Genomic DNA, 19,469 nt, shown 5'->3' on the forward strand with positions numbered 1-19,469 from the left:
TTATTTAAATTTCTAAATTCAAATTACCCACATGCTTCCTAACTTTTAACCACCTAACCTAACCATTCCTAAACCTAACCCATTTCATCTAACCACATGTCCCCTTTACTTGAACACTTTGCCCTCTCAAGAGAAAAGCTTTGTGACACTTGTCACTAAATGTTCCCTTTCATCCAACCTCTTCTAGAATCCTCTTGACACTTGTCACCATAGAGATGACAAATGCTCCCTTTCATCCAATATCTTCTAGAAGCCTCTTGACACTTGTCACCGTAGAGATGACAAATGTTCCCTTTCATCCAACATCTTCTAGAAGCCTCTTGACACTTGTCACCATAGAGATGACAAATGTTCCCTTTCATCCAACCTCTTCTAGAAGCCTCTTGACACTTGTCACCATGGAGATGGAATTATCCCCTTTCATCCAACCCCTTCTCCTACCAACCTCCAATTGTCCCCTTTCATCCAACTCCTCCTCCTACCAACCTCCAATTGTTCCCTTTCATCCAGCCTCTTTTAAAACCTTCTCCAATTTCACCATTGATATCTTCAGACTTAATCTTGACCATTGATTCCTACCACCTCACCCTTGGCCTTGGAAATCCTATAAATAAACCCTGATTGATTCATCTCATTCATCTTGAATCCCATCTCATTTGCATTAAAGCATTGTTACTATAGGTATATAGCATTTTAGCATTGTTATCATGATCAATTTTATCTTAAATCTAGCTTGTTTCTATCTTAATTTTCTTATCATCTAGCTTAACCTCATCATTTCTAGTTTAAATGCATCATCATTATCATCTTAAATCCTCCATCGAGGTGTAGTCAAGTCACTGGAATTGCTAACTAGATCTGAGAGCAAATTCATACTCGCATTTATTAGGAGGTGATAAATTGATTAGGCATGATTTCATATGTCTTTGTTTATATTTTCTAATCATGTTTGTAATGATCTATTGAGTGTTTTTGTGTTGCAGCTGCAGGTATCATAGGCATACACTTCACAGGCATGACATTTTGGCTCCCACCGTGGGGCTCAAGATCATCATTTTTGGCCTCTCAAGCTTCATAAACTTTCATCTTTGCTGGGTCTAGTTCAGAGTGTCGTACAAGCTACTTTTTTGGCTCGTACGAACTCCTTTATGGTCTGGGATGATATTATATTTTGAATCATAATAGCTCAGTCCTGTGTTGTATGAGCATCTTTATTTTGTCACACGAGATCTAAATTCATGTCGTACGTGTTTCTGGCTGGTAAATTCTTTACGCATATTAGCTTGTTTCTGTGTTGTACGAGCCTATTTTGGCTTGTGTCTAAGATCTAAATCTGTGCAGTTTCAGCTCATAAATCATGTCGTACAAGTATCTGCCTTTGAGATTTTAAAATAAACTGCATTTTAGGGTTTTTTGTTTTTAATCCGAGCTTTACTAATGCTAACCCTGATTTGTTTATGAGATTTTTGGCAGCTTAACTCTTTTTTGCAGAACGATTGATGAAGATACGCTTGTCAAAGACCAAATTCAAAATGCATCAATGATTACTAATGGATCTATTTTGCAGGTTTCCTAAAGGAATTCAACAAAACTTTGTGTATTTCTTAAAATTTTAGGCACGCTTGGTTTTGCTAAAGGAATGAACCATCATGTATTTCGTGTCTTTGATGATAGGCGAGTATGCTCTCACCTTTCTTAGGTGATAAAAAATAGACTCATATTTTGATTTCATTAGTGCATATCTTTAGCAGGCCTACCCTCCCAAGGAGTTAATAACTCTTAAAGCCATTACGACCGGTGAGAGGGGAACGACCTAAGTGGGAACGACTAACACCAAGTAATCTAGCCCACTGTAAAATAAATGTGATTTGATGAAAATCAAGTCAATGGAAGTGCTCGGGAATAGCTGTCCTCCATACCTTCGAGTATAGCAAACCTTGGTTTTCAAGGCTGGGAGACCTCTTAATTGAGTATCTATCATATGAGTTAGGTTCTCTGTCGTATGAGCTAATCATTTATCATATGGTATTTATCTTTTGTCGTATGGCTTAGTAATGTTTATCGTATGAGTAATCTATTTTATCTTATGGTTCAGAAAGTATTGTCGTACGAGCCTCTATTGTTTCACATGAAAATCTTAGTTTGTCATATAGGCTTGTATCTTTTGTCATTTGAGGCTATATGATCTGTCATACAAGTCTCTATTTTTAGCAATCCAGAGCTGCCAATTTGTATGACTTTTTCAGGTCTATCATTTTGCTTGATCAGTGTGAACTAATCATAAACACATGTTATCTTTTATTCTATGCTTAAATTGTCTTCTTGGTTCTCTTGGTCAAGTTATCATCCATCAAAATTAGACTTTAGAACATAAACACCTCAAGATTTTCAAGTGCTCACTCTTAACAAGTTCAAGATCTAAACATCTCAAAGTGCATTATCACCCTTTTTGGTAAACTCATCACTCAAACATAGTTTCTCATCAGGATCTATCATCCTTTATCATGAAACTACAATGCGTGGTCAAGACAATCTTGTCCCACATCATAGGATATATCTTTCCTATTAGACTTGATTTTTATCAAATCATGATCATTGCACTATTAAACCAAAGATCAAAAAACTTGCAAACTTTTAAACACTTGAATCATCTTTTCATGTCATATCGCACTATCACATTTACATTGACAATTGATCACTTATCAAAACAACTTTTAGACAATCAAACCCCTAAAATGGAAACAAAAACATTTGAAATAGTTGAAGATCATAGAAACATGGAACACCAAAGTAAAATACAAGTAACAAGACAACATATCAGAGAAATCAAACAAGTCCAAAATCAAAATCCAACTATGTTAAAACCTAACAAGGATTCAAATACATATCCAAAGAAAGATGTCTCCTTTATACAAATATTAAAGAAAGCCATAAGGGGTTGTGCTGATGAAGATCAAAATCATGCACCTATGTCTAGCAATGGCTTATCCCCCTATAATAAAATTGATGCTCCAAAGGCATCTATTCCTACACCTCCTAAAATCTTGCAAAAAACTTCCATAGAATCCTCACCAAACAATATACCCATCAAGCCTATTTCAGAGGATCCTATTCAAAGCTTGTCTCCTTCATATCCAAGCACTAATTCATTGCAGCATCCCCATAACATTGTCTCGCAAATTGAAGTCCTCATTCATAGAATGCTTGTTAAACAAGTCCTAAGAGATGAGGGAGTTGGCTTGAACATTTTCTCTTTGAGTCTTATCCGTGCTCTAGAATATTCAGAAGATGCAGTTGATCCCTAGAAAAAGATAAAAATGAAAGCCTATGGTGAAGAAGAGCATTCCTCTAAAGGAATTGTGGTATTACCCCTCAGAGTAGGACCTTTGCAAAAAAACATAGTATGCCAGGTTCTATACGTGGAATACAACATACTCTTGGGGAGACCATGGATATAGGACATACAAGCTATGACATCAACATGTCATCAGTGCTTAAAATTTCCATACAATGGACAGGAAATCACAATATCTATAGATTCAAATCCATTTCAATACTATAGCAATCTAAAAATGGCTCAAGAAGTCATTGTTCCTCATAATAGGGAGGCAACATCTTCGAACACACAATCCAAAGAACAATCATTTGCCTCTATTTTATCAAGTATGGAAAAATAAATGCAACTAAGAGATCGAGGAAATGGAGAATATTCAATATCACAATTTCCACTTTCTCCTAAATCCTTTGGAAAACCATCAAACTCTAAACAACAACCAATTGTGAAACATCTTCCAATATTTGATGGAGCCTTTGTTAGTGTTGGAACCTTATCAGAGGAAATAGAAGACAAAGATGTGCTACAGTGGCTATACAAGGATGAAGAATTTCAACAAAAGATCAACAATGTCAGAATACCTACAGAAAAGTATGGAAAAGGATTTAACATTCTCAAAAGAATGGGATATACCAGAATAGGTCCTATAGGAAAAAGAAAAGAAGGTATCTCAGAACCTATCCAACCTTACACTCAGTAGACTACTGACAAAACAGGCTTAGGGTATGGACAAGTCACTCTACCAGTAGACACATCTTTTAGTCAACAATAAGAGGAATGTGAAAATAGACAAGAACAACTGGAAATTGAAAGAGAATAAACATTAGCTAAGTAACAAACACAAGCAAACATGAAATGGGAAAAGAAGCAAGCTTCAAACCAATAAGAGAAACAAACTAAAAGAACCTCTCGAGCAACATTAAATCTCAATCAAAACAAGAAAGAAGCTAATATAAATCTAGGACAACTCATAGAAAAGTTGACAAAACTCAATCTCAGTCCTGAAGAAGTTGAATATGAAAGAAGAAAAGATATAGCCAGAAAAATAGAAGAAATGCTATATGATCAAATTTGTAGATTGTAGGCTACAAGTGATACAGATTCTAATGAATGGGAATGAGATTCCTATCACTTTAAAGAATCAGCTGAAGAAAATTGCTTTGAAGGAGATGTAGAAGTCGATATAGTTCACATGTATATAGGACAAACGTTAGGAACTAGTTCACTTGAATTAGAATCACATTCAGCTGACTTGGACTTAACTGAGGATGATCACGAATTTCTTATATGAGGTCATTCTGATGAGAGTACCATTCTAGACATTGACATACATAATAAAAACTTTGATACATCCATCATGACCCTTGAAACCCTTGAAACATCCCAACCTGAAGATCCCCTACCTCTAATCCACCCTGAGCTTATTGATTGGAAAAATAAAGGACATACCACCATTGATACCTTTCCAAATGACCACGACATATCTATATATCTTAATGCAATTGAACCTATAACAACTCTCACCAGGAATTTCAGTAACACATCTTCCAGTCAAGTGGGTGCCAAATCTCCTAGTCGCAAAAGTGAAAATAATGAAAAGAATATCAAGTCTAATGTTGAAAACCATTCATTGGCAACATTAGATCTAGAAAAAGTAAAAAGAAAGGATGAATCTAACGGTGAAAACCTCCTTGAGGCACCCGAAGATGGGAGATTTGACACTTTACCTAAGCTCTATCAAGAAAGGTCATCAATTTTGATCGAACCAACTGAGGTAGTTAACATTGGCACAACAGAGAAACCAAAGATTCTTCATCCAGTGACTTCTCTATCAGAAGAAGAAATACAACAATATATAGAATTCTTCAAATGACAACAAATCAATTTTGCCTAGTCATATGTAGACATGCCAGGGTTAGATCTAGAGCTTATTATGCATCACTTAAATGTTAGTCTAGGAGCCAAACCAGTCAAACAGAAGCTATGGAAAATGCATTCACATATCGCTCTACTAGTCAAAGCAGAACTAAAGAAATGATTAGATGTAGGATTCATTAGACCTGTAGCCTATCCTCAATGGGTATCCAACATCATTCTTGTTTCAAAACCAAATAAAAGAATCAAAATATGCACAGACTTCAAAGATCTTAATAACTCATGTCCAAAGGATGACTTTCCTTTGCCTAACATTGACATCATTGTAGATTTAACTACTAGACACTCCATGTTTTCTCTAATGGATGGTTTCTCGGGATACAATCAGATCAAAATAGCACCCGAAGATCAAGAAAAAATAGCTTTCACATGTCCATGGGGTACTTTCTGCTAGAACGTCATGCCTTTTGGACTAAAGAATGTCGGTGCTACATATCAAAGAGTTATGACAACTATATTTCATGACATGATGCATATATTCATGGAAGACTATGTGGATGACATATTGGCTAAATCATAAAATAGTGAAGAACATATAGAGATATTGGAAAAGATCTTTGATAGGTTAGAACAATACAAGCTAAGGCTAAATCCTAAGAAATGTGCCTTTGGTGTTACTTCAGGAAAGCTATTGGGATACATTGTTTCAGCTAGAGGTATCAAAGTGGATCCAGCTAAGGTTAAAGCAATCATGGAAATGGCATCACCCAAGAATATCAGTCAACTAAGATCACTCCAAGGAAGACTCCAGTCAATCAAAAGATTTGTTTCTCAACTAGCAGAATAATGTCAACCATTTACTCATCTATTGCACAAAAATGTTCATTTCAGGTGGGACCACCAATGTGAGGATGCATTCAACAAGATCAAGACTTATCTCATACAACCACCCGTCCTAATGTCACCAATTCCAAGAAAATCATTATTACTTTATATATCAACCATTGCAGTATCATTACAAGTTTTGCTCGCACAGTAGGATAATGAAGGAAAAGAATGAGCCATCTACTACATCAGCAAAACACTAGTAGGATACAAGATCAACTATTCACCAACAGAAAAAGAATGCTTAGTAGTAGTTTTTGCTTCCCAAAAATTACGACACTATCTACTATCTTACTCCATCAAGTTAATAGCTAAAATTGATCCTCTAAAATATTTACTTAGCAAAGCAACATTAATAGGATGACTAGCAAAATGGATCATGATTCTGAGTGAGTTTGATATTGAGTATGTTGACAGAAAAGCTATCAAAGGACAAGTCATTGTAGATCAACTAGAAGAGGCACCACTTCAATATGATCATCCTTTATAGATTGAGTTTCATGGTGTTGATATCCTAACAGTCACCACAAAAACATGGCAACTATACTTTGATGGTTCATATACACAACATGGATCAGAAGTAGGTATTCTATTCATCACACCGTAAGGTCATACAATCACAAAAGCATTCAAATTAAGCTTTCCATGCACCAATAACACAATAGAGTATGAAGCTTTGGTTACAGGTATCAAAATGGCTATATAATAGAACATTACACAACTACAAGTCTTTGGAGACTCTCAGCTCATCATTAATCAAATCAATATGATTATCAAACAAAGGATGAAAAACTAATGCCTTACAAAAAGATGGTTGATGATATCAAGAAGTACTTTGTAGAAATAACTTTTCAGCAGATTCCAAGAACTGACAACAATGCAGCAGATGCCATGGCTACACTTGCTTCTCTCCTTCAGACACAAGAAAATTAACAACATTATGAATTCCTGGTGGAAGAATTGTTTTACCCTGCTCATAATTATCCTGATTCCCAAACTATCTGTCACCTTGTTGGGCATGATTCCTCCCGCTATGGCCAAACTTACACATACCTGAAAGAAAACACCCTACCTCCCGACTTATCAAAGAACCAAAAGAGAAACTTTATTCACTAATCCTCCCATTTTACTCTCGTCGCGGATACCCTGTTTAAACAAGGTCTAGACAATACTCTTTTAAGATGTCTTAAACAAGAAGAATCTGAGAAGGCCTTACATGAAGTCCATAATGACATTTGTGGCACTCATTCAAGTGGTCTTACCCTTTCGAAAAAACTCATACACTTGGGCTATTATTGGCCAACTATGGAAAAAGATTATTTTCAGATAGCTAGAACATGGAAACAATGTCAGATCCATGGGAATTTGAATCATGCACCAGCACAAGAACTTCATTCTTTAGCAACATCTTAGCCTTTTTGCCAATGGGGTCTTGATCTCATAGGAAAATTAATCCTTCTTCATCTAATGGTCACAAATTCATCCTTCTAGCTACAAAATATTTCACAAAATGGATTGAGGTAGTACCTCTCATAAATATCATAGGAAAACAAATTGCTGCATTTATCATGAACTATATCATATGTCGCTACGGAATACCAATGACCATTATCACTAACAATGGGCAACTGTTCAAGAATCAAGATGTACAAGAGCTATGTGAGAAATTCAAAATTCAACACAAATTCTCCACACCAATCCATAGGGAAATGGGCAGGCAGAAACATCTAACAAAACTATTCTGAAAATCCTCAAAAAGATAGTGAACGATGCTGGAAGAGATTGGCATATTCAACTGAACCCTTCTCTATGGTCCTACTATACTAGTATCCACACACCAATAGGTGCCACACCTTTCTCTCTTGGATATGGATCAAAAGCAATATTGCCAATTGAGGTAGAGATACCCTCTCTTTGTGTATCACTAAAAGGTCTCATCCCAGATCAAGAACAACAAGTATCTAGACTGCGAGAGTTAGAACTGATCCATGAATGAAGACAAAATGCCTTTGATCATTTAAAGGTATATCAACAAAGAATGTGTCAGAGTTATAATCATAAGGTTAAACCATGAGTCTTTCAAGTTCAAGAACTAGTGCTAAAGGAAAATCCATGCAACCAGGCAGATCGAGAAAAGAAAGGAAAGTTTAAACCAAACTAGTTAGGTCCATTTGTGGTCACAATAGTATCTGGATTAGGAGCATATCAGCTATCAACACAGGATGAAGATTAGCTCGAGGAACCTATCAATAGCATACATCTGAAAAAAATTTATGTTTGAAAAATCAGAAAAATGAAAAACAATAAAAAATAAAATAAAAATAAAAAAATAAAAAATAAAAAATCAGAAAAAGTGCAATAAAAACAAATGGTGAAAACCTAGAAAACAGGCACTATCTGTCGGCTAGCTCTTCCATCTATTAGTTCATGCATCTTTCCGCTTGCATCATTTTCCATCAGTGTTGTGCATATGCATAATAAAGCCTTTGTACATACGCAGACATTGCAGCTGCTCTCTCACCATGGTTTGGATCATTGGGTATATCATAATGAATTTGTTTCTAGGCTTGGGGCAAAATCCTGCACTTAGCTGGGGGTAAAACTTTGGATCAATTTTTAAATTAATCAAATAGGTAGAATGAATGGTTAGACAATTCTTCACAAGTGAAAACTGAGACATATCCAACATTGAACACAAGATCAAATTATCAACCATCAAACTATCACAAAATCAGCCTAAACACATGGATGATATCTTTTGGATAATGATTTTAATATGATTGTTCAGCTTTTTTATAATTGATTTTTTCTATCATGATTTCTGAGTGACTCCAGGATGTCTTTGACTAGAGGAACAAGGAAGAAACATGATATTTTTCTTGTCTGTTGTCTGAAAATTAATCATTAACATGTGCAAATATGTCTCGGGACATGATCATCGAAGCATCATTGAAGACATTTCTGATTTGCGTATTGAAATGATTAATACTGCCTGTTTTATGCAAGCAACACTCAGGTCATCTCGGTTCAATTATACCTTGATGCTTGAGATAACTTTCTATATCAAAATCTAGGAAAGAAGTGCTCAAGTCATCATGGTTTAATTATACCATCGATGTTTGCACTCACTTCCCACATTTCAAAAGCTCAATGATGACAAAAACGCAATAATCCAGTGACTGGTCCAGTCGTAGCTTTGCATTTTCATTTGCATTTAGCTTGCATTTCATTCTTGCATGGGATCCCACATGCTCCTTTTATCCAAGGTTAAATCTATCGCAGGAATCATCAAGGTATCATCTTAAGTGTATATACAATCAAACTTATGACTCATATCTCTCCAGATATCATCGACCCAGTAAAAATATTATCCTACCCTCTCAACAGAACCAACATCAACATATCCGAATCTTTTTGCAACTTGATATCAATAAACTATCAGTTCTTTATTCAATCAATATTATCAATTCTATCAATCAATCACATCTAAATCGATTTTTTCATGTCTTATACAGGATGTATCTTTCCTGAAACCAGATGTTCTGATCATGTCTTATACAAGATATATTGTTCCTAAAACCAAAAACTTTAATCATCTTTGTCTTATATAGGAGGTGTCATTCCTGAAACTAGACTGAATCTCGATCTTATCAATCTAGCCAATCAAACTTTATCAATCATCAAGAAACACATCACCGTGATTATAGAACTCACATTTTTATCAGCCACAGTTGCAGACATCAAATTACTTCTAATCGGGATATCAATTTCGCAACCATCCAAAAACTCCAAAGATCAATTATCTCAATTGATCTCCTAAGGGGGCATTATCTTATCACAATCCATCAACCAAGAGTAGGGGCATCCTATCAAACCAATATCATCATCAAAATGAGATTATTCTTTCAATCAACGCATTATCACACCTCGCTTCAAAGAGGGGCAAAATGTATACACCTAAAAATGGTCTGAAGATAATTAATTAAATAAGCAATTATTTAATTAATCTCCCTCCCTAATTTAATTGAATTCATCAACGATTGAATTAAATCCCCCCTTTTCATCTACTTATTAATAAATCTAAGGATTTATTTAATGGGTTCATTTAAATAATCCCCTTTGATTAATTAATTCTTCCCCATCAAATTCATTTCTTCTAATCCTCTAATTAATTAAAACAAATCAATTTATGAGTTGTTGAAATTAATTAGCCTTTTCCTATTATTTAAATTTCTAAACTCAAATTACCCACATGCTTCCTAACTTTTAACCACCTAACCTAGCCATTCCTAAACCTAACCCATTCCATCTAACCACATGTCCCCTTTACTTGAACACTTTGCCCTCTCATGAGCAAATCTTTTTGACACTTGTCACTAAGTGTTCCCTTTCATCCAACCTCTTCTAGAAGCCTCTTGACACTTGTCACCATATAGATGAAAAATGTTCCCTTTCATCCAACATCTTCTAGAAGCCTCTTGACACTTGTTACCATAGAGATGACAAATGTTCCCTTTCATCCAACCTCTTCTAGAAGCCTCTTGACACTTGTCACCATGGAGATGACATTGTCCCCTTTCATCCAACCCCTTCTCCTACCAACCTCCAATTGTTCCCTTTCATCTATCTTAATCTCATCATTATCATCTTAAATCCTCCATCTAGGTGTAGTCCAGTAACTAGAATTGCTAACTAGATCTGAGAAAGAATTCATACTCGCATTTATTAGGAGGCGCTAGATCAATTAGCCATGATTTCATATGTCTTTGTTTATATTTGCTAATCATGCTTGTAATGATATATTGAGTGTTTTTGTGTTGCAGCTGCAGGTATCACAGGCATACACTTCACAGGAATGACAATTACCATACCAAAATCACCCTCAATTCACAAAATACAGAATGAAATGCAAGATGAGATACAAATTGAAATGCAACCTAAACCTAGTCACTAGATTTAAAATGCTTAAGTTTCATCACTGAGCATAACAAACATAACAGGAAGATTAGAGTTCCTTTCTTTTCATGTGCAATATTAATTATCTTGTCCACAATGACCCTTTTTCATTCATATCCTTGGACAGATTACGCAGGGACCCAGATTTGCATGATAAAGAAATTCCCTCAAAACAGACAAAGAAATGTATGAACCTCCCTGTAGCATTCAAGTAAGTGGAGTCGAGGTATGTGTGGCGAATTCACCTTGATGTGAAGGCTCTTATCATAGACACCCAACTTATTAGATGTTTCCAGATCATCTGAATCATTCCTACAAGCAGAAAACAAAGAAAATATTATGCCCCCAATCCTTGCTTCTCTTAGTCAAGATAAACTTCCTCGAGTTACTCAAAGGGATAATAATTGAAAATCATTATAAAAGACATTATACAAAGAAAATTTTCATTCATCGCTCAAACTGTTTAGTGATTGTTTTCAGTAATTTTGTTTTGCTTGTGTACCCAGTGATAAAACTCTTGGGTAGTTAGGAGATAGGTGACTGACTCAGAGTGGACGACCAGGTTTCACTGACTGAAAGAAGACTTGGTCGATACTGCTTAGGACATGTAATATGCTTTGTCGATTAACCTACGACTAGGATATTGATCAGTTTCAAGCCATGAGGGTTCCAACGAACTAGGATGTCACAAATGTGAGTGAAATATGTCCAAGCAATAATAAAGATGCATGAAAGTGGGAAATGCCAACATTGCGTTGATAGATGGAGCGTTGAGTACAAGAGGTGCCTATTTACCAGGTTTTCACCTACTTAGCAGAGATTCATTTTTTTTTTAACCAAGGTGCCTATTTACCAGGCTTTCACAAGGGCATTTTTTATTCTTTTCCCCCCTTTTTTTAAAGGACTTTTTATGATTTTTTTTTTTTTGGTATTTTTCAGGACATTTTTCGGCTATACAAATTGTTGGAGCAGAGAATGTTAAGTGAAGAATTTCTTCAAATGGATGGTGTTAATCAGTTCATGGAGCTTTTCTCCTTCCGATGTTGAGAGTTGATAGGCACCAGAGCCAAATACTGCAGTGACGATGTATGGACCCAACCAGTTGGGTTCAAACTTTCCTTTGTTGTCTTGAAACTGTTGATTTTTAAGATTTTCTCTCAGAACGAGGTCACCAACCTGAAATTCTCTTTATCGAACCTTCTTGTTATATCCTCTGGACATTCTCATCTGATACACTCTAAGATAATCAAACACCACTTGCCAATGTTCATCCAGCAATTCAAGTTCTTGCAATCTAGATATCCTATAATCTTCATCAGTAACAAGACATTACAAAGAAACTCTTAGAGATAGTATTTCTACTTCAATAGGTAATACCGCTTCAGACCCATACACCAAAGAGAAAGGTGTAGCCCCAGTAGGTGTTCTGATACTTGTTTTGTAAGCCCATAATGCAGGATTGAGCTATAGATGTCAATCCCTCCCAGATTTGTTTACTGTTCTATGTAAGATAGTTAACAAGTTTTTGTTAGATGCCTCAGCTTGTCCATTACCTTGAGGGTAATATACAAATGACCAGTGTTGTTTAATTTTGAATTTCTCACAGAGCTCGTCTAGATCTTTATTCTTGAATTGTCCTTCATTGTTAGTCATGATGGATGAAGGTATCCCATACCTGCAAATTATATAATTTAGAATGAATAGAGCTACTTGTTTACTGGTTGCTTTGATGAGCAGAACCGCTTCTACCCACTTAGTGAAGTACTTAGTGGCAGTTATAATAAACTTGTGTATGTTGGATGATGCAGGATAGATCTGACCAATGAGATCAAAGGCCCATTTCTTTAAAGGCCAATGTGTGATGAAGGGTATGAGATCCTTTCCTGGAGCATGTATGAGATTTCCATGTAGCTAACACTTCTCACAAGTTTTAGAAAACTTTATAGCATCCTTCTCCATGTCTGGCCAGTAGTAGCTAGCCTTTAGTAGTTTCCGAGCTAAAGTAAGACTATTTGAATAAGATCCACAAATACCTTCATAGACTTCCGATAATGCATGTTTAGACTCTTCAGTTTCTAGACACCTAAGCAATGTACCATCAAAACTTCACCTAAACAAATCGTTAGCAATGATGACATATCATGAAGCATTTCGAGTTAAGTTCCTTTTCTCATTACGGGTAAGATTTTCTAGAATAATTTAGTCACGCAAATAAGAGTAAATGTGGTTATATCGAGATGAGTCATGTCCAATAATAGAACAGACTATTTGGGACTCAAGAGAATCTGTTGGACCCTTAAAAATTAAATTTTTTAAGGTTCCAGATTCATACCAGGAAGCAAATCTCTCTTTGCAATTATTTAGATCAAGTATCTATTCCACTCCGAGTTCCTTGCAACTTACTTTTCTAGGTATGTATATGGTTGCAAATACAGAATCAAACCAGGTACGCCTTTTTGAACCATAACTTCTTCTCATCTGAACTCTGTTATAATAAATTTCCTTTTGCAGGTGTATCACGCTGAATGTTAATTAGGAAGTTTTTAATTTTGAATATTATATTTTTCCTCTAATTAATATTATAGTATTTAAATTATTTGTGTTACATGAAATTATATGATGCTTTTAAAAATAACACAATTTTTAAGCTTGTATAATGTGTAGGGTTATTACAAAAAGAAATAAAACATTTAAAAAGTTTTGAAAAGGATCAATGAGTTTGTTTCAAATGATTAAAGTACTAATATTTGATTGGTAGAATATATACTTTTTAATTATTTTAGTAAATGATTTAAATATATAGTATAAAAGCATCCTTTGGAGTATACATTCAAATCTTTTAAACAAAATATTTAAAGTATTATAAGGGAGGTAAAAAGTTTTTATCTTACAAGGTGAAATATTAAATCTTTTTTTAAAAAAGTGATTGAGATGCATTGGAGCCCAATGAGTAAAAGACATCAGACATTGGCATAAGCTTTTGGATGGGTAAGTTCCAACGAAGGAAGATTTTCTTGCTGACCAGTTACCATTAGTTTGGTGTTATCCACCATTGGATTTAGAACAACTTTGTCCCTCCTCTATTCTTACAGTTTGATATATCGGTTTTATTTCATGCCGATAATTTAAATAAACAAAGTATAACCGAAATGGTGGTGAAGTAATTAGAAAGTTAAGTAAGTAAATTTTGTTGCTGTTCAAAAGATGAATCACGTTTTTAATTGTACAACAGAGTTTTGAAGTTGTTTTGGGCCTCTAAATGATTGTTTGTGGTGGTAAAAAGGCTCCCATACCTTGTCCCATGGTTAAAAGATAAATTTGCTATAGATTTACATGTTTTTGAGATGTCGGCAAGCCCAAAAACGTCCAAAACTTTTCAAAAACGGCCAGCAGAAAATATTTGAAGTGGGTGAGTGGTCATTGGAAGTTTATGTGCGTTGGCAAAAAACTAAATGGTGGAAACTTGGATAGCTGATATTTTTGATTAAAATTCTACCATTAGAGTGGATCCATGGTGTTTATTAGTAGATACCAGACTTAGATGGGAGAAGGCATTTATGAAAAATGACCGTGTAGTGAGAGGTATGTTGTTGGTTTTTGTTTCTTCAGTACACACAGCCAATGTTGTTGTACTGAAACTGTCCCAACCCTAATCCCATCGGGCATCGGGGTAACATAAAAATATCATCGGGGTAACTAAAAATATGCCTCCCTGTTAGTGCAAGTTATCCGGATGAACTTGAGGTAATATTTTTTTTTAATTTTCCAAAGTGAGTAAATATTTTTATTTTCTTTTTGAAATTTTTTGCAATATTCAGAATAGTATTTTCACTTTTGAAAATCATAGTAAGTATTTGCAATAAATGATATTAAAGAGATGTTTTCTAATTCTTGGAAATCCTTACTGAAATGATTTTATTAATTATTTCCTTATGTAGTTTGCTATTTATTTTCATAAGAATAATTTTGCTCTGGTATATATACAAAGGTGAAATCATATTTCTGTTAGGGCAAAATTATTTTCGTTTAATATGTACATAGGGATTATATATTATTAAAGATCTATTTTTAATGTATCCCTAATGTAAATATTTTCATTTTAAACTAACTTTGTCTTTTTTTGCGCAGGATATTTTATTCTTTAGCTTACACGGACACAGGAAGTATCCTTTACTTAAATTTTTAATTTAATATTTTAATATTGCAATTCATCATTTGCAAAAGCACTTTGGTAAATAAAGACTTATTTATAACATTTGACATGATAGTCTTTTGATATTATCCTTTTTTGAGAAATTATAAAGGGATATATTTTATCATAAGGAAAATTACATTTTGCAAAGTTCTCTTACAATGAATAATGTTTTTAACTCATGATGACCTAATATATTTTAACATTACGTTATTATTATTTGCTTGTAAATATTTTCACCCTAAGTGAATAAATGATACATGTATATATTAGGGTTGATTTTATGCGGAATCAAAGTATGAATTTTTGTAAAAGTATTTTCCAGAAGGGTTAAATATTTGGATCAAAGTGAATTATGATCAAATTTTCATGTATCTGTAAAGTTATAGTTTTAATGCAAAACTTAATCAAAGGTAAGACATGATCTATTTTTTATCTAAGGAACTTGATTGGTTTAATTTATATGCAGGGACTTTTATCAAAGTTTGCAAATGAGGAGCTTAAGCAAGAGCTGAAGTGGAGTTTTATCAAAGTGAAAGATTATAAAGAATAGCATTAAAACTTTATTTAGTGTGCATTTTAGGGATTCAAATGTAATTATCTTGTAAACCAAAGGGTGTGTCCTTTGGAAAAACAACTGTCTGTAACTCCCTCCTGTATGCGAAAGGGTGTGTCCTTTCACATATGTCTTTTGGATCAGGTATTTATAGGGAGTCTTTTTCAATTATAAAAAATGAACAATTCACAAAGGGTCATGCTGCCGGCTAGGGCTAAAGGCAATATTTACTAGAAAGGCCTGTAAGAAAAGGAAGCATTCATTTTGAGCAATCACTGTGTAATGGAGTATATGTAAGTGTAGCTATTATATGCATTCACTCTCTAGAAATTAATATACAAGATTCGCTGTTTCAATTCCAGAATTTGTGTATACTCTTGTGTTGATGAATTTCATTTTGTCCTCTTGATAAATCTGATAAAGGGTTTAATACAGTGTGCCACCACAAGTTGTTATAATTGAATATAGGATTTGCTTCTTCATGTTCTTATAGCACTTAATGGAACCTCTGTATTGATAGTCTTGCGTTACAGGTTGTCTGAAAAACTGTCTCAAGAGTTTTATTGAATTATTTGTCCACAAAGTATCGTGTATATTCTTGGATAGAGGCACTAGTCTGTCATTTATTTCTGAGATTTTGATTTGTATGCATAAGGTCCTCACAAAGAAACATTCTTCTGAGTCTTATATGATCTAATTTGTACATATTACTTTTAAGTTCTGAAGGCATTTATTCTCAAAATTAAAATTACAATCTTTTCTTTCTTAAAAATATTCAGCAATCAAGTATTCTAAAGCACACAATAAAGTAAATTTGCATAACATTCTCTTGCCAGTTTTGTGAAATTGCTAAGTTATCTTCCACTATAAATAATCTCTTTTGTGCTTGAGAGGAAGGTGTACCCGCCTAGGTTCAGTGGAGCCTGAAGTGCAGAGGGATTTGGTCTTCGACCATCCCTGTTCGTTGGCCAAGGCTGATTGGATTTTCTAAGGAGTTGGCAAGTTTTTTGGGTTTTCCAATCTGCAGTTTTGGGCACCAACAGATTGGCAACTCTGCTAGGGACTTGTTCAATAGAAGTTTTCAGAATCTTTGGTAGAAGGATTCAGACCCTGCTAGAAGGAAGAACCCAGAGGATCAATAAGAAAAAATTATATTCCTCTTAGGAGGTGGTGACTCTACCAATATAACTTTTAGAAAGTATCCTGAGACCTAGATAAATGAACGAAAGGAGGTCTTTGAATCACGGGAAGGAAGCCTTTGCATAGTTGAGTCCCAAGAAGAAGTATTATAAGAAAAAGGATCCCATACCAGAAATGGCTCATGGTACTTATAAACAATTTCCCGGGAGAGAAGAATGTTCCACATCAACATATATGCCCTATAATGACGTGCATGAAAATCCTTTCTGCAATGAAAATCGAAAAGATAAAAATCCTCAGTATGAGGAACATCTAACTGAAAAAGAAAAGAAGAATAAGCAATGGGATGCAATAATCCTCCAAATGGCTGACCTAGGTGGAGATGAAGCTGAAATGGCAAGGGCAATGAAAAGACAACCGGATGAGATACTCAAGAGGTTGGGGGTGAAAAGGGAACATCTATATTGCACTGATACAAGTTCGAGTGAGCCAACAGTAGTGGTACGAGCAGAACATCAACCCCAAAGTATAGCCCACCGCACATGAGAAATTTTGAGAAGAATACAACCAATGAAGAAGGACCATGGAGGAACAATGGTAGGTGGAGAAATGTGCATAGTGAGTATTATAAAAATGATGTGAGTAATAATGAAAATAATAGAAATCATCATGATAATAATAATACAAATATCAGGGATGTAAATAATCAATCTGACAATAATGGCTATAACTAGGGAGGTAATAATAGAGGTTACAATGCAAACTATGGTGGTAATTATAATAATGGAAATGGGAATGGTAACAACAATTGGAATAATGGAAATAACAACAATAGTAATAACAGTAATGGCAATGGTTATAATGGTAACAACAATTACAATGGTGGTGGAAATAATGGCAATCATGGCAATAATGGTGGTAATCATAATGGAAGAAACATAAATAATCAAAATAATAACAGTCGTCATAGGCCACCCATGACCATTGAGAGATATAGGCAGTTAGATTTCACTGGCATAGTCGGTCATCCAAACCACATATCAAATGACTTGAGAAATGCTATTCCTAAATTCATTGGGAATGGAACAGATACTACTGAACAACATGTTATGAATGTTAAAAATACCATTGAAGAGTTCAAAATTCCACATGAGGATGTCTTCATGAAGTTCTTTGTTCAATCTCTGACGCAAGATGCTGGGGAATGGTATCAAAGTCTACCTGACAGGAGCATTAGTAGCTGGCAAGAATTTGTTACTTTATTTTTGGAGGAGTTTGGTGATCATAATGATCCCTCATTTTATTTTCATGAATTGACCAGTATTAAGAAAAATCAAAATGAATCTGTATTTGAATTCAATAAGAGGTTTAATAAGGTTCTGAATAAAATTCCTTGAGATATTAGACCTATTGATTCTTTCTTGATTAACTTTTATATAAGTGCATTTGACAGCAAAACACACTATGAGATTTTATCTCATAAACCTGCCACACTGCAACAAGCCTATAAAGCAGCCAGTACAATAGAAAATAATAGAAAGGCTGTTGGAAGAGTGGGAAAAAGGGAAGACCCTAATTTGTACAATCCACGGGCCCCTAAAAGGGATGATTTTGGTCAAATCATGGACATGCTCAAAGGTTTGAAAGACAAACAGAATCAGAATGAGAAGTCTCAGTCATATAGAAACAATAGGCCTACAAATTTTAATAGGCCCAGGCTCCATGACATGCCATACAACACATCTTGGAAGGATGGTAAGCTAGTTAAGCCAAGCATAAATAAAGAAACTCCTGATCCACTAAAAATGGCAAATAATCTTGTTGAGGATTTCCCATGGTGTAATGTATGTAATCTATCCCATTCTGAAGAAAAGTGCATGATTGCATTGAGTTCGAATGAAAATCAGCCTGAGGAAGATGAATATCAACCCACTATCAATGTCTTATCATCTGAACCTATGTGGGGTAAAGATGAAGATTCCTCAGAAGGAGAGTATTATTCAGATATGCATAAGATGAGGTACAATCAACAATACAGTGTTCAACAAGTCTTCACAGATGATGAGGATGATAGTGTAGCATTGAGGAAGTTGTTCCAGAGCAAAGAAACGAATACACTCTTAAGGAACCTATCAGAAGAGGAAAAGAGGGCCTTCATAGTTGCTGCTATAGCTCAGGCTAAAAGTAACTACTAGTTGAGAAACAAAATAGTGAATGATGATCAAGGAAAGCCTACAAGTATCTTTGCTAAAGTGCGGAAGCCAGAAGTGAACAAGGAGGCTAAAAGCAAAAAAACAAAGGAGACCAGGGATGAACCAGCAAAGCAGATTGATGCACCAAAATTGGTCAAACCTGCTGATAAATAGCAAATCAATAAATCCTCAACTTGCAGAACCTTCATGTCACAAGCTTTGTCACAGGTAAAAATTTCTATGCCTCTATTAGAAGTGATGAAGTATCCTGAATACAAAGGGGAGACCTTGAAAATTATATCCAATGCTGGTGATAATAGTAAGGATGTTTCTAAAACT

The 19,469-nt window shown here is 34.8% G+C and overlaps 1 protein-coding gene across 1 annotated transcript; it reads left to right on the plus strand.

Moving 5' to 3' along the window:
* The first annotated feature begins 17,112 nt into the window (after nt 1-17,112).
* Nucleotides 17,113-19,133, plus strand: LOC131875953 (uncharacterized). The gene is made up of 3 exons (XM_059220694.1): nt 17,113-17,439; nt 17,673-18,304; nt 18,392-19,133. The coding sequence occupies exons 1-3, from the start codon at nt 17,113-17,115 to the stop codon at nt 19,131-19,133; spliced, it is 1,701 nt and encodes a 566-aa protein (XP_059076677.1).
* The last annotated feature ends 336 nt before the right edge of the window (nt 19,134-19,469 follow it).

Source organism: Cryptomeria japonica, chromosome 5 (genome assembly GCF_030272615.1).
Source record: "Cryptomeria japonica chromosome 5, Sugi_1.0, whole genome shotgun sequence".
NCBI lineage: Eukaryota > Viridiplantae > Streptophyta > Pinopsida > Cupressales > Cupressaceae > Cryptomeria > Cryptomeria japonica.